This window comes from Phoca vitulina, unplaced genomic scaffold (genome assembly GCF_004348235.1).
Source record: "Phoca vitulina isolate PV1807 unplaced genomic scaffold, GSC_HSeal_1.0 scaffold90, whole genome shotgun sequence".
In the NCBI taxonomy this organism is placed as follows: Eukaryota; Metazoa; Chordata; class Mammalia; order Carnivora; family Phocidae; genus Phoca; species Phoca vitulina.
Genome location: NW_022589793.1, coordinates 2,696,195 through 2,719,169, shown reverse-complemented (window position 1 = coordinate 2,719,169; position 22,975 = coordinate 2,696,195). Strand labels below are relative to the sequence as shown.

Genomic DNA, 22,975 nt, shown 5'->3' with positions numbered 1-22,975 from the left:
AATAATGATACATCTATCTGATGTATTACCATGCAAAACACTTTTAAAAATGAAAAGGAGCTTTAGAAGAATATTAAGTGACATAGTTACATATAATTACTAACTGCGTACAATGTGTTCCCGTGCTATAGATTATATACACAAATGCGTACGCTCACAGGTAGTGCAGAGCCCGCATACGCTTGTAAAGACTGGATGAATTACAGATTCAATTTCATTTTCTCCTTTATCTTTTCTGCTTGATTGTGTTTTTTTTTGTTTTTTTTTTTAAAGATTTTATTTATTTATTTGAGAGAGAGAGAATGAGAGACAGAAAGCATGAGAGGGAGGAGGGTCAGAGGGAGAAGCAGACTCCCCGCCGAGCAGGGAGCCCGATGCGGGACTCGATCCCGGGACTCCAGGATCATGACCTGAGCCGAAGGCAGTCGCCCAACCAACTGAGCCACCCAGGCGCCCTGCTTGATTGTGTTTTTGAAAGTCTAAATAACAATCAGATTTTTTTTAATAAGAAGAAACCCTCCAAAAGCTACTTTAAATGAGGGAGCTACTGCTATTTGGGTGCTGAGGTGCTGCTTCTGCCCGGCGGTGTGTTGGGCACTGGAAATACGATGACACACAAGAGGGTCCCTGTCCTGGTCATCATGGAGCTTGCGGTTTAGCAGAGGAGACAGATGCTCACACAGGCCACTGCATGGTACCACGGGACCACTGGGGCCACGGAGCACAGAAGTGAGGAACCTAAGAAGGGCCAGGAAGACCTCCTGGAGGAGGTGACATCTAAGCTGAGTGCAACCAGAAAGAAAGACATTGCTTCTTCGGAGGAGGGAAGGATATTGTCCAGGGAAGACAAGGAGGTGAAAAGAGGGTAGGGACAGAGCAAGATGCCGGAGAAGAGGACAAGAGCCCACCCCATACTGCTTAACCAGGCTTGACGGGTGGGAGGCTCACGGCACAGGGGAGCTTCCTGCAAGGCATCCTCGGGAACCCAAACTAGAAGGTCACAGTGAAAATATACCCGAGCCACACAGCCTGGGTAAAAAGACAAAAGAGTCTTTTTCTTGGGGCACCCGGGTGGCTCAGTCAGTTAAGCATCTGCCTTTGGCTCAGATCCCGGGATCGAGACCCGCATGGGGCTCCCTGCTCAGCGGGGAGGCTGCTTCTACCTCTGCCTCTGCCCCGCCCCCCCACTAGTGCTCACTCTCCTCTCTCTCAAATAAATAAACACAATCTTAAAAAAAAAAAAGAATCTTTTTCTTCTTTTTTAAATGTGCAAACTCAATGACATTCCGGGTCCTTTTCATGCCTGACAGACTGCCCTCCACAGCAGGACAACACAGGAGGGACCCACCCAGGGAGAAGCAGTTAGCTGAGCACAGAGCTGTCCACACGTTGGATCATTTTAAGAAGTCGTTTGTGGGCCAAGGTTTCTCTGGAGCAGAGTCAGACAAGGTGCAGTGGAGAAAGAAAAGAAAGATGAAAGCTCCCTTTTCTGTGACTAGGTGAAGACTCTTTACAATCGGGGCACTTGATCTCCTGTGTCTGTGTAGTGAGAAGGAAGTCAGCAAGAGAGGGGGCTTGGCTGGGTAGCAAGTTTCATGTTTTGTGTTGTTTTATCTAAAAATAAGATGCCAAGTCTTGTTTTCCTCCAGATTTCGGTCTACCTTCTCAAAGAAGCTGTCCGGGATCACCTCAAGACAAAGTAATCCTCCCCTCCTGTTACTCTCCCTCAGAGCATCCTGCTCCCTGCGTGCACAGGAAGTAACCTACCCAAAGAGCCCGATCGAGATGACATGTTTATTGCTTTGCTTCTCTGTCGGTGAACTAGAGTCCCATCTAGATTGTAAGCCTCGCAAGCGCTGAAGTCACACCACAGCCTTCCTGGGACTCAGGACAGGCTCTGCCACACAGTGGACACTCAATATCGTCGGATGGATGAATGACAGTGTATATTAAGTGCATATTATTAGCCAGATACTGAGTTAAGTGCTTCGAGAGGATTATCTCCTTTAATCCATGACATCTCTGCTGTACAGCAAGGAATGGGTTTAGCGAGCTTAAGTACCTGACTATGATTTGATCCCAGATCTGACAATGATCTCGATTCTTCCATCAGCCTTGTATGTTTCTTGCCGAAACAAACAAGTTGTTCAAAAGCACCCAGGAAAATCAACAACCAAACCCTCTGTTATCTCACTACCTCGATACCTTCATTATGTAACATTTTGGTGTGTGTCTTGGATGGCTGGATGAATAGATGGAGGGATGTTTGTCACTCTTTACACAAAGTATAGAATCATTCCTTTGTTCTTTAGCCTGCTTTTAAGAAATGAGATGAAATACACCCGTGTGAACAAAGTGTCATATTTTTCTTATCTGTTCTTCATCATTCATCCTAAACCCACGTTGCTGGCTTCAGATAAACTAGTCCTCAAATAGCAATCACCCCCATTATTGTTTATGTTTTTATAACTTTGATTCTCACAGGTTTGTGAGACAGGCAGGAAAAGGATTATCTCCACCTAGCAGATAATTTGGAAAGTTAACAACTTGGTCAGGGTCCTGGAGGGTAAAGGAGGGGAGCGGAGATTCAGAGTAGGGTCTGCTCGATTCCAAAGACCACAGGCTTTCTAACTACAGCTCAGTGCCTTACGAATTACATCCCATCATGTGGCATGAACTTAAACACTGACCTGGGTACCTATCCCAGCACCATCAATACCCAGCTATACAACTTTTAAGCAGGTGAGCTAAATTCCCTAAGCCAACTTTTTGTTAGGTCAAATGAACCTACCTTGTAGTGTGTGGTGAGGATGACTGGATAAAATGCACAGAATACATGTGACGTGGTAGCCACCTCGGGGGTGCAGACAGAGCCAGGTCTGGCCAGTGAGCTAGTCTGATGGCTGTGGCCTCTGGCTACAGACCGGTCCTGCGGGCCCTGCCACACCCTAAGCCCTCCTGGGATATTGCCCTGACAGGTACAGTCATTTAAAACACAAACTGAAATCTTCCCCGTCAAGGCTGCTGGGATATGGGAGGGAGCCTCAAGGTGACACCAGGCCCTACCTGGGGTTACCGGTTAGAAGGGAGGGACAGATGTGCGCCTAGGGGCAAAAGGGATACATTTCCACCCCCCACGCCCCCCAGCCTCACTGCCTCAGAAAGACATTTTTTTTTTTTTTTTAAAGATTATTTATTTGGGGGGAGAGAGAGAGACAGAGACAGGGAGACAGAGAATGAGCAGGGGAGGGGCAGAGGGAGAGAGAGAGAATCTCCAGCAGACTCCCTGCTGAGCCTGGAGCCCCGGGCCTGGTTCGATCCCACAACCCCAGCCAAAATCAAGAGTCCCAAGCTCAACCCACTGAGCCACCCAGTCGCCCCTTGTAAAGACATTTTAATTCAGATTCACATAACCACCTCTGAGTTGTTCTTCATACCCTACAGTGGTGGGGGGTCGGGGGGAGAACTTTTGTGGTTGTTTTTAAGAAACTGCACTTGTAAATAAATAAGAAACGAACGTTATTCTTTCCCTTTCTGGGTCATGCACATGTCTCGACATCATAGTATTGGGGTTTTCACAGAGTTAGCATTTCTGGGCAATCAGCGAGCTCAGTGCCATATAAATGAGAAAGAAGAGGGGTGTAAAAAGAGTGGAGGGGAGGCTATGAATTTATCCTACGGATATATACCTAGGAAACCAGGAAGCTATTAAAGAATGAACTAGATCTCAAGGTACTGATAGAAAACAGTCCTCCAGATGGAAGGGAGTAAAGCAAGGCACAGAAATCGAATGCAGCGGGTCAGCATCCTTGTGTGTGATGTGGGGTATTTCCGTGCTTGCACACAGCCCGTCTAGATGGTCACGCCAGAACCGGGCAGCCCTGAGTGGCTCTGGGAAGGAGAACCAAGGAGCCTAGCTGAGGGGCAAGGGTGGGCAGAGGGGACTTAGTTTCACTATGTAGTTTTTGACACTGCTTGCATATTTCACTGTTTCAGGGGTTTTTTGTGTGTTTTGTTTTTTTTTTAAAGGAGGGACGATAAGGGACGCCTGGGTGGCTCAGTCATTAAGTGTCTGCCTTCGGCTCAGGTCATGATCCCAGGGTCCAGGGATCGAGCCCCGCATCGGGCTCCCTGCTCGGCGGGAAGCCTGCTTCTCCCACTCCCTCTCCCCCTGCTTGTGTTCCCTCTCTCGCTCTGTCTCTCTCTGTCAAACAAATAAAATCTTTTAAAAAAATAAATAAAAATAAATAAAAGGAAGGACAATCAGAATACCAAATAATATGATGAGGTCAAAAAAGAGAAGACAAATCCACAGGAGGAGGTCACCCTGAGGTTATCAACGACCCCATGAGAGAAATGTCAACACAGAGTTGACAGAGGCCAGGTGGGGGCGAGGCAAACTGAAGAAAGAGCAGATTGTGGAAAGTGGACACAGGTTTGAGGGAAGGGATTTTTAAGAGGAGAAAGACTTCACACGTTTATGTGCCAAGGAGGATGAACCAGGAGCATTGGGGTGGACATCTGCCGCTCTTGTGTTCTCAGCAAGCATTCCCTCTTTTTCTGGGCATAGCAGCTTGACTTTTTTTAGAGGACCCACCCCTTCTCCTCTGGATGTCAGGTGGGGATGGGGCCTGGCCAATCAGCACGTTCTATCCCCCCCCACCCCATGGCACAGCAATTTCGTTAGCGATGGGCATGTGACCCCATATCTTCCAATGAGCCAGAGTTCCGGGCTGGTGGGAATTTTAGGAAAAGGAAGCTCTTTTTTGGGGGGGGAGGGGGCAGAAGTTGCTAAGATTATGGGATGAACTCTGGAGCAGCAATGTACCCAGGAAAGCTTTCTGAGAATGAAGAATGAAGTCAACAGAGAGGAAAGCTATTGCAGGGGACACAGGGAGATGGATTCCTTCTGACGTTGTGTGAGACCCTGGATGTAGTCACAACTGACTACCTGAGAAGTTTTTTTGTTGTTCTTTAAAAGTCAGTTTGAGTCTTTGAGTCTGATCTGTAATCATAGCTTTTTTTTTTTTTTTTTTTTTTTTTGAGATACAGAGAGAGAGAAAGCGAGAGCAGGGGCAGTGGACAGAAAGGGAGAAGCAGACTCCCCGCTGACCAGGGAGCCTGATGCAGGACTCGATCCCAGGACCCCGGGATCATGACCTAAGCCAAAGGCAGACCGTTAACCGACGGAGCCACCCAGGCGCCCCTAATCATAGGAGCTTTGATTAATATTGAGAGAAGCTGTAGGCACAGAGTGGACAGAGATGTGCAAAGGGGTGGGGAAAGGGGGTTCAGGGCAGAAGGGGAGGGGAAGTCCTCAATGGATGGGGACACCTGTTTGCTGACACACAGAGGGAAGGAGGTCAAGGTCAAGATGACTATGCAGGTGCAGGGAGGGTGCAGGAAGTTGAGGGCCATCCATCGTGGGCACCCATGGTCCTCGGTTTCTCCCATCACTTAGCAGATAGGATTATCAGCTGAGACCAAGGGGATGGGCATTTTAGTAGGGGGACCTTCAGAGAAGAGGTTTGGGGACTTGTTTAGGGGACCCGGCTGAGACTGGAGCCTGTGTTTAGGGAAGCTGAGAGGCGTCAAGTTCTTTGCTGCTGGACAGCAAACCTGGTGTTTGCATCTTGGCTGCGTTTGACTCTAAGCCCACATTCTCCTTGCTTGACCCAGTCTCCCTGAATCCGTTTGCTCATCTTCTCAAGTTCAACCCTTTGGTCAGTAGCTTTCTGGGGCATTGTGATAAGAATTACAATCTGAGCAGAATCCAAGAAGCTGGACTTCATCTACATTCACCCAACAGAGCCCATCCCCCAGGAAAGTGTTCAGACTCAGGATTGGACCAAAAACAGTTCAAATCCCACATCTGTGCAGCTGAGTCTGGGAGGTGAGAGAGGAAACACTAAAACCCAAGGATATGGGCTCTGGAGGTGAAGAAACAGGACTTTAAATTAAATTGGAACTCAGACTTACTAGCTGTGTGACCATGGGCAAGTTACTTAACCTCTCTGAGCCTATTTCCTTACCTATACAGGAGGTAATAGTAGAATCTATTTCATGGGGTTGTTGTGAGGGTGAAATGAGATATATAAAGTAGACAGAGGGTTCTGCTCGCTAGTAAAATCGAATAATTTTATAGAACATGCCTGACCCATTTTATTGTTACTGTTGTAAAGAGTATTAATAAAGTCCTGCATCCATTAAATGGAGGGCCCATCTTCTTGTCCTGGTTCTGTTATATTCCCTGTGTAAGTCACTGAAGCGAATCTTCGGGCCTCTGGTTGCTCCTCTCCAGAATGATGGTATCTATACCCACTTCTAGACTTCTGTTCTCTTCAGTGGTTACTGCCAGACATGTCCTAATAGTTTTGTGCTCTCCCCTAGCACGTGACCTTCTCATCTACCCTTTCAATTCACACTGTTGGCGACTGTGCCGAGGGACAGCTCAAAGTCATGCACTTGGCAAGTGATCTAGGAACTTCACTTGGCTCAGGAGTCTGCCAATTCCAACCATCCGAAGGGGGCCTGGTTTGATGCGCAGTTTAAACTGGTTCTCTGTCGGGGGGGGGGGGGGGGGGGGGGAGGGATGGAAAGAGAGATAAACAGACAGACTTCGGGCTCTGTGTCCTAAACAGCTCTTGGCTATTTGTTAGGGTCTGAATGTAGCCTAATATTTTGATGAGGATCTGTGCAAACTTCACACCCTCGATAATCGAAAGAACAAACAGAACCGAGTGGGCAGTAGGAGATGTCTACTCTTTAATGAGCCCGCCTGGAGGGGCTCTGTTTGGATGCTGCCCCATAGCCCGCTTCCAGAGGTTATTCAATATCTGCTGTCTTTGTCAGCCTCGAAATCAAAGCCTTAAGGAACAAGCCGAGATTTGCATCTTAAAATCCTGCCAGTGAAGTGTAAAAGGTGTGAATATGCTACTTGTTTGTTGCAATATTTTAAAATAAATTTTAAATCATTTGAATTGTTAAGAATCTCGAATCTCTATTACGTAAGAGACACCGTTAGATGGTGGTGTAACGGCTCTTGCCCAGGAGTGCAATTTCAAACCTGAAATGGGGCTCCCAAGTGCCTCTAATAATCTTTCCGAGGATCTCAGGCAGGTGCAGAGTCCATGGTTCAAGGCCCTGCTCTGCCATCTGCTAGTTGCTGACCTTGGGCCAATGTCCCCACCTTTCCAGGCTCCTCATACGGTGACACTGACAGCTACCTCATCCAGTGGTTTCTGAGAATTAAATGAGGTACTGCCTGGCACAGACAAGAACTCAATATTGCATCTAATATATCTGAAGAGTACGGGTTTCAGAAGAATGATGTCAAATCCCAATTTTCAAAAAGGGTATTGTTCTCCTGAGCACTTGGTACTTCCTAGGGGAGCCAAGTTCTGTTCTTAAATAAATCATATTAAGTAAAAAGTTCGCCCCCTTTCTTAAGCCTTGCATTTGGAGTTTTAATCGCAAACATACAAAGGTTACACTTTGTGGCTTCGATTCAGAAATGTCAGCACATCAAACACACACTCAGACACATACTCGGAGACGCTTACTCATACGGTGGAAAGGGCAATTAGGTTTGGAGAAGAATGTCACATGAACAGAAGTGCAGCTCATTAAAGCAGTACTTGAAGCTTCTGACCTCAGCTACATAAACAAGGTTTTCAGATGACAGAATTACCAAGAAACCCAGTCCTGTGAGCATGATTTAGTTTCTGAAGCAGTTCGGCATCTAGACTCCCAGAGGATGCAGGCCATGACGTGTGACCAGATCACCTATGCGGTGTTTTGGAAAATGCTACTACACGAGAGACTGTCGTGGTGCAGGATGGGGACTGGGGGCTCTGCTTTTCTCAGCCTGCAAGCTCCCCAAGCTCGGCAGATGTGCGGATGCCTCAAAACCAGATGGGGCTTTATGTCAAGTGACGGGGAGCACAAGCAACCAGAGAACGTTATGGTCATCAGCCTAGATTGTACGGGACGGGAGGGGTTGGAGTCCGTGAGGCCCGGTGCCCGGGCTGGAACGGAAGGAGAGCCTTGTTGATCACGTCCGGATGGTCCCGGATGGCTGCCTGGGATGAATGGCTGTAGGGAAAGGGGCTCTTCTTAGGGTCCCCTTCCCAACGAGCTGTACTCCTCCAGCCCTGGCCAGAGGGAAAGGGTCCATCAGATTGCTCCTACTGTAGAGCAGAAAGAGAGCCACGTTCCCTGGCAGGCAGGTCGCTGTACCTATACCCTTAGTAGTTAAGACTCTGTGGATGGTAACGAAGCAGGCCATCCTTGTGACCTAGTTACTTTTCTCTCACTCCTTGATTTGCTGCCTCTCTGCTGACAGCTGGGGAAGCTGATCCAAGGACTGTCCCCTGGGGCAGCCGGAGCCTCGAGCCCCAGGCTTGTGCCCTATCCAGTTTTCACGGCAAGCTTTGCACTGGCATTAGGGACACTGCCAGGTTTCACTAAGGCAATCCTAATAGGATAGGAATGCCACCCAAATCTCAATCAGACATTTTGATTTAAACATACTATACCCACATACCTTCTACTGTGCACCACATACTACAAATTCTGCAAGCAAACACACTCACCCACGCTGTGGCCTCCGTGCCCCCTGTTAGAGCACAGCCAAATTCTGAGCTGCTCGCCCAGACCAAGGGGACGTCCCGGCTATCACCCTCAGCACAAGGAACCTCCCACACTGCCCTATAATTCACACTGAGAGGAGGAAGAACAACTGCACAGCCACACCCTGCTCTGTGCCCCGTAAGCCAGCCCTCTGAACTCTAGAAGCTTCCGGGACAGCCTATTTCATTCATCCATCGTGCTTTTCACCACGACCAACAACTGGCTCCCACATTATACTCGAGGAGAAATTATGCAGGCAGTCTGAAGGGATTCTCCTTCATCCATTCCTTCACGCCCCCTGGGGTAATTACTGAGCATCCTGCCAGGAACTGGGGAGGGCTAGGTAGGCCAAGATGAACACAAGGTGGAGGCCCTCAGCAGCTCCATCCCGTCCAAGTGCCCGCTGCCTCCCACCTGGATTACTGCAGGAGCCTCGAACCAGTCTCCTGGTTTCACCCTCGCACCTACAACAGTCAGAGTGATGCTTTTAAAACCCAAAGTTGGATCATGCCACTTCTCTGCTTAGGGCCCTCCAAAGCCTGCCCAGTTCAGCCAGAGTAAAAGCCAAAGAGCCTACTGTGGCCTAACCGATATCATCTCCTCTTCCCCTTTCCCTCACCCACTCAGCTCAGCACTTGGATTCTGTGCTCTTCCTTGACCATGCCAGGCAAGATCCTGACTCAGGGCCTTTGCACCTGCTACTACCGCCCGAACCACTCTCCCTCTCCCCGCCCAAGATATACACACAGCTCACTCCCTCCCTCACCTTCCTCCCATCTTTGCTGAAATGTCAGCGAGGCCTTTCCAACCACCCTGTTTAAAATCAACCTCTCCCCAACCCCGCTCTCCCCATCCCCAACTCTGCTTTGGTTTCCTCCACAATGCTTGTCTATTTTTAACATGTTTGCCGATTTCTATGTTTATTACTTGCCCACTCCCTCTAAACTATAAGTTCCAAGAGAGCAGGAAATTATATTATTTTTACTTCTGTGTCTCCAGCACCTAGAAGGGTCCCTAACTTCAATAAGCACTTGCTGTTGAGATGACCTGGAGCACTTGGCAACACCCCGGGGGGACAGAACCAGAACACACTGCCTCTCAACCCACTGCTCCACCACGCGCTCAGCCCCAGACACCGCCTTCCAGCATGCCAACTAGCACCGCATACTGACCCACAACAGCCTGCCGTGTGGACTGAACCACATTCACCAGCATGCTCTGTACTGAAGCTCACACACCCCTTCAGTACAGCCTTCACCATCCCACACAGCAACCACAACAGGATCTGCCATTCAGCCCATGGGCTGGCAGCACCCCCCTGGACCGTGTTCTAGTCCCAGCCATGCCGAGCATCGTCCCTGGTCCAGCAGCATTCCGGCACATATGAAAATTAATGCAGGAGACAAACACCCCATGCTCTGGTGCGTATCCCTAAAGAATCCCATACGTTCCTCTGCACAGAGCATCGCAGCCTCGTATTTTATAGCCGTTCATGGGTTCATTCATTTATTCAGGAAAAATCATTAAGTGCCTGCTAGGTGCTAAGCCTTCTGCTAAGCACTGGGGATCAACACTGACAAAGATAGTCACAACCTTTCAATCTAGTCAGGAAGACAGACATTGCACCAAACAAGCAATTACAATAAAGTGTGATGAGTTTGTTGATAGGACACTAGCGGATGATCCATCCCCAGGAATCAGGAAGAGTCTGGGCGAGCGGGAAGGAGCAAGGCACCGCAAGGGATGGGGGCTGGAGGCGGGCGTGGCACGGGGAACGGTATGGACATCGCAGGTGGATGGCTGTGCACGGACAGAGCCGGGAAGGGACGAGGACGCCCTGCGTGTTCGAGGAACTGCAAGCAGCTCAGAAATGCTTGCTCTTGGAGGGCAGGAGCCGAAGCTGGGGAGGGGGCAGACGCTGGACCCTGGAAGACCCCAAAAGCCATACATGCTCAGGAACAGTAGGCATTATTCTGGGGGTAGCAGAGAGCCACCAGGGAAGCTTTAAGCAAGAGGGACGCCATCAGATGCACAGGTAGAAGATATTACTCAGGTACATTACAATGCACCAAAGCTCGTGGATCTCTGTCGTTGGGAAAAATGCTCTGCAAGCAGCTCTTGCCATAACAAAAGCCGGCACTGCGAACAACTGAAGAGCTCATGTTAATGAATCTCCAATAATTGCACCCTTCACTGGTGTGTGAATCGAATCCTCTGTTCCTGCCCTGTGTTTTTTCTCCCGCTGCACTCTATTTAATAGCACGCATGAATCAGGCACGCCAACAGATACACGCATGCCTTGTAATAACCCGCAGGCCCGCGGCACTCTGCACACCCTTGCTACGGGCCCTTACGGAGGTGTGCGGAAGGGGAAATGTGGAATCACTGAGTGGGGGTGAGGACTCTAAGGCTGGTGTCCACAATGAAAAAGGCATACGTGCAGGTTGAATCAAAAGAGGGGGTGGTATACCCATGATTATTCTTTCTTTTTTTTTTTAAAGAATTTATTTATTTGAGAGAGAGAGAGAGAGATAGCAACAGAGACAGCGAGAGAGAGCATGAGGGGGGAGGAGAGGGAGAAGCAGACTCTCCGCCGAGCAGGGAGCCCGACGTGGGACTCGATCCTGGGACCCTGGGACCATGACTTGAGCCGAAGGCAGACACTCAACCGACTGAGCCACCCAGGTGCCCCCATGATTATTATTTCTAATTCAGTCTCAGGGAGCAAGGGCATTGCCTGCTTCCCCTCATTACTGGTGGCAGAACATCTTGAAGAATATAGCCCAGTCCAATCACTGTACTTTGAAAGTCACGGTTAAACCCAGGAGAGGGAATTCAAGATGTTGGCTGGTTGGAAATCCTATCAAATGCAGAACAGTCGAAGGATCCTCTTGATCGTTACTAATTACTGTGATATTTTTATATTATCTAGGATAAGAATAGCTACTTTTTCCTGAGTATATTCTAGGAGCCAGGCACTGGCTAGATCTTTTATATTCATTATCGCTTAGCCCAGAAGTTCCAAAATATTTACCCAGTTGGAATGGACTCAGTGGTAAATAACCAGTACTAACAGGAACCGGTTAAATGTCAATCTGACTTTGAGTAATCACTACCCCAAAGACTATAAACTGAGTCCATGGGCCACATATGACTTGTGGATGTGTTTAATTTGGCCTGAATTGTGTTTAATTTTTAAAAATTTGTTGCTGATACATCAAAAGATAGTGAGATCTCATACAAAAGTCCTGATGAGGATGGGGGAATGAAGAGCCTGCCTCCCTGCAGGACAAACCTGGCCAGCCCGGTGCTTGGCTTGTAGAAGATGCTCAGGAACGGTACCTGTTCTTATGGATGATGTAAAAAATATTACAATAATTAGTAACGGTCAACAGGGTCCTACAGCTGTGCGGGTGGAGATAAGAACCCAGGTCCCCAGTCTGCCTCTGTCCCCAGCCACCTCCTCTCCTGTTTACATTACCTGCCTGGCTTCGAAGGCAGCTGAGCCTGTGACCTGTTCCCAGAAGCCACCACCCATTGCCCAGACCAGGTGAGAACCAATGTCTTCCTGGAGGGCCCCACCCCCAGGGCTTCTGAGTCAGGGTTTCGGAGGAGGGGCCTGAGCATTTGGGTCCTCAAATTCCCAGGGGATACTGCCGGTCTGGGGACCACACTTTGAAAACCACTGGTCTACAACTAAAGAATGAACCCTCCCTAGAATGGCACCGGGTTCAATGCTGCTGGAGATGGGGGGTATTTGCATCCCTCCTCCGGCCAAGTAAGGAGTAGGGGGGAGGTACACATTTTGAGACCTCATGAATAGCCCCACAAACCTAAGTCAGTTTTGTGCCCCATCTCTGAGTTCCCAGTTTCCCGAACAGAGAACCCGTTCTTGTCTCCCAGGCTGCCATTTTGATCTTTTTCCAAAATAGTTCATTAAAAGTGATGATAGAGCTTAGCACATGCAGTCATGCAGTGTCCCTCTCTGACCCCAAGTGCACACATGGACATCATCTTAAGGAACAGCATCAGGACTCAACACACTGTTCAACCCCTCAAAGACCCCGCACCCAAGACATTGATCAACATGTGACATGGCTAACAAAAATAATGATCAACTCTCCTAGAGCGCCAACTACGTGCTGGGCCTGCACTGAACGCTTCATGCATCATGACGATCCTCTGACGCAGGAACAATTAATGTTGCTATAGCACCGAGGATGAAACAGAGGAGCAAAGAGGCGAACAGACTCGTCCAAGTTCACCAGCTCTAGAATGATCAAGAGATTGTTGGTGGGACCCACTGTATTCACTTGAGGGTCAGACACTATTAGAAATATCGTGCTCAATTCTGTGTCTGTATTTTAAGATGGAAGCTGATGGCCTGGAAGACACTAGGCATTTGGAGGTGATGTCATTTGGGACGTGCTTGCAGGTGGAAGGTGTGTGTGGGTGTGTGTGTGTGTGTGTGGGGGGGGGTGTTTGGCCTGGAAATCACGGGATTCAGAGTGTAATCGGCAAATGTCCACAGGATGCACTGTAGAGAAAGAGGCTCTGAATGACAAGATGGGCCAGAGGGATGGCAGTTCTGGGGAAGCTGATTAGACACCAATGTGTACATTTGCAAGAACTAGAAGGGCTGCAACTGCCTGCCTCTAAATAACCTGGCTTCCTAACCCCAGGGAGCGTCCAGAGAGACGCAGGACGCATCGGGGATGCTGTGAAGGCGGGATGCTAACGGTGTGGGATGGCGGGGAAGGTGCAGCACCAGGGAGATGTAAGAATCACCTGGGGGACTTTCTTCAGCCTATGCACCCTTTGCCCCCTGGGCATTCTGATCCACCTTGAATGGAGTCAGACTGTGTGAGGTCTGAATCCCTGCTTCATCACACCCTGGCTGAGTGACCCTGGACAGAGCACTTAACCTCTCTGAGCCTCCCCACCCTATTGCAGTACATGGAAGAACAGCACCTCCGCAATAGCTCATTGTGAGGATCTCATCAGATGTCACAGGCAGCGTGCTTTATGTGGTGCCTGGCACATAATAAGGGGCCAAGAAATTCCTAATATTAAAATAACTACCATTATCATCATGGAGCTCACCATGTCGGGTTTCGATGACAAGGTTTATGCGCACATTTCAGCCTTGGTAGCCAGCTTCACAGCTCATCATAAAGTAATGGGGTCTCCCTTTTTCTTAATCTAACCAAGAAATAGCCTGTCTGGGGAATTGAAGTTCAGATTAATATAGCGCAAACTCGCCCCCCGCCCCGGTGCTGACAAGGACTCCCAGCCAAGACTTTGGGGAAGGAGAACCCTCCCGTGGGTGCATGACTGTGAAACGGGAGGCTTTTATTCTTGTCCTAGAGACGTTACCTCAAAGCTGTGTTAGCATTCAGAGCCTCCAAGAGGTCTAGGAGCATGTCAGCTTTTGCTTCATTCTGTTTCGCCGTGGGTGGAAGCTGGCTGGTGGTGCTGTCTGATTTACTGACCGAGACGTACTGTAAGTTTCAGGATTACATTTAAATCCCGTGGAGGTAAACAACATGACCTTTTCAATGTCAGTATGAAGAGAAAGTGACACGGTCGAACCAAGGAAAGAACAAGGGCAAAATCAGACTCCGCATCCCTGTCCAAACCTGGATCTGAACTCTGCTCACCAAAGAACCATCTCCAAAAAAGTTACCAGCGAAGACAGTTAACTGTAATTGAATCGGTAACACAGGATCTCGGTAGCTAGGGTCTTGCCCGCCTTCGTAGAGGCCGGAGTATGTGAATGGAGATCTCCATTTTTGTACCCAGTGACTGGGTGCCTCAACTTACAGACATATTCGAGTAGAGGCATCGAGGTCTCCCCCTCAGAACACCGTGGGCGCACACGACGGGAGAGGAAAGAGGATGTTACGCGTGTGAATCCAAGAGTCAGGACAGTTTACTTACGGCTTTTGGCTTATACGGGGGCTGAATCTCTTTGCGTTCAAGTTTCTCCCAATCAATATACCGGAAAAACGCATGCTCCTTGATGTCGCGTTCACCTTCGGGTCCGCAACCCAGACGTTTGCCCGGGTGTTTGGTCATCAGCTTCAGGAGAAGAGAAAGGCTGAATTTAATGAACTTCGGGGGAGGACACATGAACCGCGCAGAAATAATGACTCCTGTGAATTAGGGAAGAAAGCGCAATGAGGGTCTCCATTTTTATTTCTTGCTTTCCATCCCAGACAATAATTTCCCAGTGAGGTCTTTATGATTGGAGGACCCAACAACAGTGCCCAAGATTGCTTATGGTTAATCGAACCTGAGCCTCAATGTGGACCTGAACTTCAAGTGAGAAATGTCACCTGATGCATTCTGATTTAAGAATGAGTTTTATGCAATCACTGGTGCATTTAATGAGAACAGTTTCAGTATCTTCAAATTCCCCACCTCCCACCCCAAGAAAGCTGGAGTGTGACCAAGGCAAAGGCCACATTCATTCTGATAATATTTGCATTTCTCAGTAAAGCACTTGTGAAAATGACAAAACAGAAGAAAAAATATTAGTCGAATGGACCCAAGTTTCAAGTAATTACTTTCTGAAAGCTCATTAAATAGTCAAAACCTAGCCCAGCTCATTTTGCTTGTATCACACATTACACTAAACTCCGCTGAGGTTTCTTTGGTGTTCCATTTAAATTACTTAATTATCAAAACCCTCCATCTTTGGGTCTCTGAGCCAGTGCTAAATAACAAGATGAATAGATGCTCCAAGATGAAACCAGACAGGCTTCCTCTTGTAAATGAATCCAAAGCAGCAGGAAAATCTCTCTGATCTCAAGACTTGAGCAAATGCACCGAGAGCAAAGACGGAGGGGTTGGTGATTATAAAAATGAAAAACCAAAACCCAAAACCAACAAGAAGGCCTCAAAGAGGAAGAACAAGCAGTTGGAACACACGAGACCAAGAAGCTTCTCAGAGTTGACCAGACATCATGATGCCAGAGTCCTTAGATCGTGCCCAGGATCTGAAGATCATGGCAAGGAGATGAACCCATCAATGTACACCTACCCTGTTGGACATTCAGCTTAGCCTGATTCCTGCTTCCAGATAACTTGTCATCAGAAACTATCCCCCTACACACACACACACACACACACACGCACACACGCACACACACACACACACACACATTCTCCATATATGCTTTACCTGCCAGGGGGAAAATCATGGGGCACTTCTATTCTGAGCTGCTACTTGATCTGCACACAGGATCTTACCCAATTCTCACAATAACCCGATGAGGTGGGTATATTATTTTTCCCATTCCAGTGACAAGGCAATTGACATTTAGAGAGGTGAAGCAACTAGCAAGGATGCAGAGATAAGGAATGGCACGGCTGGGGCTCGATCTCACCTCTACCTACTCCCGAACTTGGGCTTTTAATGAGAGAGCTCTTTGTAGGTGGGCTCCCCAGGGACATTTGTGGCTTGGCTCGGTCAGGAAGGGTTTATGGAGGGCAAGCACATTGGGTCAAGCCCTGACATTTGTATAGGATTAGGATAGGAGCAAAAAAGGGCTACGAGGTTTTGGTTAGCACTACCACTAATGTTATCAATGACGCCTTCTGTGTATGGAGTACTTCCTATGCACCTGCGCTCTGTGCTCAAGGCTTCCCTGGCATTACTCTTTTATCTTTATTTTCATTTTACAACTATTATCCTCATTTTCCAGATAAGAAACTGGGTCCAGAGAAGGAGTCATTTGCCCAGAGGCACAGAGCCAAGTAGCAGAGCTATGCTTTGAACCAATCTGCCCGACCCAGAGCTCTTGCTCCTCTGTGCTATGCAGTCTGCTTGTTTTCATGCTGACGTGTGGCCAACTGGGGCCTCTGTCTGCTTAAAGTTTGTTCAAAGTGGGAGTGGCAATCTGAGCAAACTTATACTCATTTTTTTTTTCTGGTAGAAAATACTTCTTTAATGGGATGGATATATAAAGGACTTCTCAGCTGGAATGGAATGGGTTTCAAAAGCCTAGCTCAATTTCCGTGTAAGGACGAGGATGCCAAGCGAAGAAAAGCCACTGCAGAATCATCCCGCGCTACTAATGCAAGTCTCTGCCCAGTCACTGCACTCTGAGCTGATGTGCCTGAAGCCATGCAGACAGCTGGATTTAATCACTGTTCTGATCTCTGATCACCTCCCAGGCGCATCCCCTGGGGCCCGCTGTTCGGGAGGAAGCATTTGCTGTTGGCTGGAGCATCCTCTATTCTTTGGAGTCTCAACCTTGAAGAAAGAGCCCACACTGGACTCAGCCCACTCAACTCGGAAAGGTCCTCGAACCCAGTGGTAAGAAAGTCACCCCAGTTAATCCTGAAGGTTATGGGTCTTAAATTAATAGAAATCTGCTCTACCAGGGAAACCGCTAATTGGAGCTGAAGCTGAATGCAACTGACCTGGAAAATCCTCTCTCCTCCATGACCCACTTAGAACCCCCAGCTGTCCAGGCAGGGCAGAGTGGTGAAGGGGAAGGTCTTGAGCATGTATTAATTAAGCACCTACTATGTGCCTATACCACACAAGGAGCTTTCTGTTACCTGATTGAATGCTCTCAAAAACATCTGTCCAATGAGTATTATTATTCCATTTTTAGAGATAAAGAGACAGAAGCCCAGAGGTGCAAAGGAGGACCACACACCAAGGAAGTGGAAGTGTTGAGATGTGCAAAGGGTTTCAATCTCCCAAATCCTCCACTTTAAAAAATTCCTATCACAGTGTATACATACTTCAATGCCAAGAAAGGCCTGGCAGGTAACAGTGGTTCATAGCATTAGTAATAATAATCATAATAATGGTCCATGGGTTTTGGATCAGAACACCAGGCTCTGTTGTAAGGGATTCACTTGTATTGACTCATTCAATCATCAAAAAATCCTGTATGGAGTACCATCATTAGCCTCAATCCACAGACAAGGTTGAGGGACTTACCCACAGTCATAGGGCTAATAACGCCGGGACCAGGATTTGAACCCACATGGAACTGGGTCCAATGGAGATTTCTGCATATTGAAAGGGCACACCCTATCTAAAGGGGACATGGGCTTTCCACACAGCTGGCTGATGCTTTCTTTATAGGAATGACAGACCAGCATGGTGAGATCAGATTTTTTAAGAGAAACTGGACAGTTAATGTTTATGGGAAATGCCCTGCTCTTGAAATGATGGCAATTATTAAACAAACTAAACGCTCTGTATATGACTCTTCCTCCCCCATGAGACTATGTCTACGGGGGTCTGCACTGGCCTTACACTGTGCTAGGTGATTCACGAGTGAGGATCTAGGTGGTGTTGTCAAGGTGCTCTAGACGGAGAGGTTGGCCCAGCTATTTCAAACTGCTGGAGTTTTCCAGCATTTCTGCACGCAGGCCAGCTCACGGGGCATCTGACTGGGGCTAGGAAGAATAGGGCTGGATCGGGCAGTGGGAAACCTGCAAACACCCCGAGGATCTAGGACCAGCAGCCCTGGTTTCTTCACACACACAGGTAGGGGAAACCACTGGGAAGGCATGTCCATGCCCTAACCTTGAAAATGCACTGTCCCCCCAGATTGGTGGGAGAGTGAATACTTTATAAAGGCAGCCTCCGTGGGCCATATTCTCCAGGGCTCTCCTAGAATTTCTTGCACACCTCCATCAGAGTTGAAATGCTACCACATTTAGATAATAGGCTTGAAGGCAGTGGTTTTCAAGCCACATGGGGACTTTTGCAAAATACCGATGTCCAAACCATCTTTAGGGTAAGCCTGAGGTTCTGTGCAATCTGAAGAAGTACTTCAGGTCATCATGATAGCACCAAAGGTGAAGACAGCTGATCTCCAGGGACTCACCCAGGTCACTGTGAGCCCATTCTGTCCTAATGCTAGATGCATAATAACAAAGCAATCCTCACCAGCAAACATGGGCCCTGCCTTCTCTTCATCCACCGCCAGGTACAAAATGTGCATGCTTTTCAGCCAGTTGGGGGTGTGTGGGGGGAAACTAGGGGTTCTGAAGACACTACATTTGGGTCAGCTTATCCAGAGAATCCGTTAGACTCAGTCTTCCGTGATATTTTCTTAGGACAGAAGTTACACGCTGTTCGTATGAGCCACACACACAAGCAGCGGAGCAGGCGAAGGCTGTAGGAATGGTGCTGCAGGCCCCTTGCACCCCTTCCCATGGGTTCCAGCTCTTTGGCAAGGTCTCCGCGTCTCCTATCTCATTCACCCAATCTGCATTCCCCTGTGTGGGCTAGCTCCTGGAGCCCAGCTAGCAGCAAGATACAGCTGCCGGCAGACCTCTCCGGTACTTCTGTGCAGATGGGAAAAAAGCTCCCTTTGCTCCGGGAGGTAGCAGGTCCACGCCAGGCTCACAGGCCGGCAAGTGGGGAGACGGGTAGAGTTCAGTCTCCATCCCCTGCCCTCCCTCCGCCCCCCCCGTGTGAGGCGTCCTTGTGCAGGGCACACCGTGCATTCTCTGCATGTGGTGGTCCTGGCCGCAAGCTTTCAGGGGCTCACTCACCCCTTTGCAGATGGCCACGGCTTCCTTGGACATGGACTTGGGGTAAGCCACATTGTGTTCCATGATGGACTGGAAGAGCTCATCCTCATCCTCCCCTTCAAAGGGTGCCTGTGGGACAGAGGAGAGTGTGGGAAGACAGGGGCACTGCCTGACCCTCCCCAGCTGCCCCAAACCACCGGGCCCTTTTCCCTGGGGTCCACAGTGAGGCCACACTCAGGAGCTTCCAGGAAGAAGACGAGAAAAAACATTCAAAAGGACTTGGGTAACCCAAAGGCCATGGAAGTCACAGGGGTTCCGATCTAGGAGCTGGTATCCAGCTGACACCCTTCTTCTAGAGAAACCATGCAGATGGGGGTAGGGGAGGACTTTGCTTAAAGATCACTTAAAATCCAATTACCTGCCCAGCCAACATTTCATACAGCAGGACGCCAAAGGCCCACCAATCCACAGACTTCCCATAGGGCTGATAAGCAATGATCTGGAAAACAGAAGGCATTCCATCAGGGAGGCAGGTAGGTTCTTGCCATGGCTGGAAACTGAATACTCACTCCTTTCAGGTGAGAGCAGAGTATCCTGGGGCTGGGAGGACAGAGAGTTCTTCCTTTGCCTGTCATCTGCCTGCCCAATTAAATCAGCTGTTATAGTCCCAGATGTGGGCCACTGTCAAAAAGAGTGACGAAGGGGCCTAGTGCCCACTTATCCAACCTTAGGAAGATGGGTATCTTTTACCAGGGGGTGGGGGGGCGCAGGCGGGGGGTGGGGGGAAGCCATCTGTGGGTGCCGCACTGCCTTTTCTGAAGCACTTAGCACAGTGTGTTCTTGTTAATTTTAATACAGTGAGTGTGGTGGCATCTTTAAGAAGGAAAAACCATCTTTGTTTCTCATGATGAAAGTAATAACATTTACACAACAATGGGAATGCACTTCACACTAGAACTGTACACTTAGAGATGGTTACGATGGTAAATCTCATTTTTATTCTTTTTACCACAATTAAAAAATTTTACGTTAAAAAGTTGTAATACCACTCTTACTATTTTCCTATGTATTTAAAAATATCAGTAAGCAATAAATAAATAAATAAATAAATAAATAAATAAATAAACAAACAAGCTAAGAGAATACAACTAAAGTCACCCATAATTATTCATTAAGAGAAAAATTATGATAGTGCTTTGGTCTATTTCCTCTTAGAGTCTTTTTTATTGACATCTAGTAAAGTGTGCATCTGCACACGTTTTACATGAACACAAACATGTTAATATGTGGAATTTTAGTGAAGTATTTTATTCACCTAACATTTCCATGTGATAGTTGCGCATCGACGTAATCCATTTTGACTTCTGTCCGGCATTCCATTGGATGGATATACTGAAATCTACTTTGTCAATTCCCAACTGATCAGGTTTCTTCTGATGCTACAATACAGATTCTTGCAACTGGCTATCTGGACATTTGTCCAATTATTTCCTTCAGATAAATTCTTAGAAATAGCATTGGTGGATCAAATGGTATATGTAGTTTTTAAAAATTATTTTATTTATTTCTCATCATGAGAGGTGTTCTTCTCTTTGAGCTCCATCACCTGTTTCACCCATCCCCCCCCACCAACCTCCCCCATCTGTTTGTTCTCTATAATTAGGAGTCTGTTTCTTGGTTTGTTGCTCTTTTTTCCCTTTGCTCCTTTGTTTTGTTTCTTAAATTCCACATACGAGTGAGATCATATGCTATTTGTCTTCCTCTGACTTGCTTCGCTTAGCATTATACTCGCTAGCTTCCTCCACGTCGTTGCAAAGGGCAAGCTTTCATTCTTTTTAATGGCTGAATAATATTCCAGAGAGAGAGAATGCGAGAGTGCACATCTTGTTTATCCATTCGTCTATTGATGGACACTTGGGCTACTTCCTTAGTCTGCTATTTTAAATAATGTTGCAATAAACATAAAAGTGCATGCATCCCTTTGAATTAGTATTTTTGTATTTTGGGGGTAAATATCCATTAGTGCAATTACTGCATCATAGAGTAGTTCTATTTTTAATTTTTTGGTGAACCTCCATACCGTTTTCCACAGTGGCTGTACCAGCTCGCATTCCCACCAACAGGGGAAGAGTGTTCCCCTTCTCCACATCCTCGCCAACACCTGTTGCTTCTTGTGCCATTGATTTTGGCCATTCTAACAGGTGTGAGGTGATATCTCATCGTGGTTTTGATTTGCATTTCCCTGATGTTGAGTGCTGTTGAGCACCTTTTCATGTGTCTGTTGGCCATCTGGATGTCTTCTTTGGAAAAATGTCTGTTCATGTCTTCTGCAACAGTATATATAGTTATAAGGTTTTTGATACTTATTACCAAATTGCCAGAGCATGGCAGAGTCTACAATAGCCATGTGACCATCCTTCTTTCAAACTGAAGGCGTGTAAAACTAACTGTATCAAAGGGTTTAAAAGGTGATTTATAGCAAAGCTTTAGGGCAGAGGCAAGATGGTCAGACTGTCCAGACTTTGAATCCTGACTGCTATTTCTGAGCTGTGTGACCCTGGGGGAGGTTACTTAACTTCTTGATGTCTTGGTTTCTTCCCCTACAAAAGGAATTTTATAATATCCATGTCATAGGGTTTTGCGAGGATGGAAGAGAAATGTGTGCTTCTCACACATTATGGCCTCCAAATGTTAGCTGTAACTAGAAGGTTTTCTCATTCAGTGGTTGTTTTACTCAATGAATGTGGCCGAGCAAACTTGGCTATAAAAGGAATGTCCTTTTGTTGAACTTCATCTGCCACCCCTGCTTCCATCCTAACCTCAGAAACACCCTCTGAGGAGAATTAAACTCTAAGAGACCGAAGGCACGCTTCCTGTGAGAACGCTTATTGAAAGTGTTTTCACACTTTTAAAGTACTTCATGTCTTATTTGATCCTCGTGACAACCTAACAAGTTAATCCTTTTGCAAAGGAAAATAGAGTGTGGGAGGCAAAAGAAATTGCCAGAAGGTGAGGTGGTTAGTTAATGGCAAAGCCAGGGCTAACACTGGACCCCCGGCTTATTCCTTCCATCAGGGGGTTGGAGGAGGGAGCGACTTCCCCAGGAACACGACTCCAGGTGTCTGATGCATCGCAACCACCAGGAATTCTGGAAAATCACAGATATGCGGTCCTCCCTGCAGAGATTCGGATTCAGTTGATTCAGGCTAATGCCTGGGCAGTCTACATTTTAAAAGCACCCCGGGTGACAGTGAAGTGCAGCGAGTTTGGAACCAGAGATTACTGAACAGATTACTGGCAGATCAAGGAATTGTCTGATGCCCTAACTACTTAACAAAATGATAATAAACCGAGATAGGACACGTAGGGAAAACACGACTGCATTCTAATACAGGTGTCCCCTGCTTTTCGAAAGTTCGCATTTCGCCACTTCACTTTTACGAAAGACCTACATTAGGACCTGTTTTCATTAACCGAAGGAAATCCGGAGAGGACTTTTGCTTTTATGGTAAAGGCAAAGAGCAAAAATAAAGTTCAGGCAGCCATAGCTTTGAATGGTGTGAGCACCTGTGCTTGATTTCGATTTATTTTATGCATCTGCTAGCCAGATGTGTCCTGAGGTATCAGAAAAGCGGAGAGGTCATTTTTTGGGTCTGAGAACGCTAAAAATTTTTTTCCCATGTAAAACTGCTTCTTCACTTCACCCCATTTTGGCTTACGAAAGGTTTCACAGGAATGTTCTACTGTCAATAGTAGGGGAAATCTAGAAAGGATTTTTTAAAAAGATCACTTTTAATTATTCGAGTTTTACACAAATATATTTACCTTGTGA

At 47.4% G+C, this 22,975-nt stretch overlaps 1 protein-coding gene across 2 annotated transcripts in view; it reads right to left on the bottom strand.

The window, feature by feature from the left end:
* The window catches only part of PRKCB (protein kinase C beta), a 317,275-nt gene that overhangs the window by 11,472 nt on the left and 282,828 nt on the right, over positions 1 to 22,975 (bottom strand). For both annotated transcript variants that reach the window (XM_032396231.1, XM_032396232.1), the window contains exons 14-16: positions 19,562 to 19,642; positions 19,165 to 19,272; positions 14,572 to 14,712 (exon numbers count right to left, since the gene is read on the bottom strand). In XM_032396231.1, the coding sequence (XP_032252122.1) occupies positions 14,572 to 14,712; positions 19,165 to 19,272; positions 19,562 to 19,642 (330 nt within the window). The remainder of the gene's footprint in view (positions 1 to 14,571; positions 14,713 to 19,164; positions 19,273 to 19,561; positions 19,643 to 22,975) is intronic.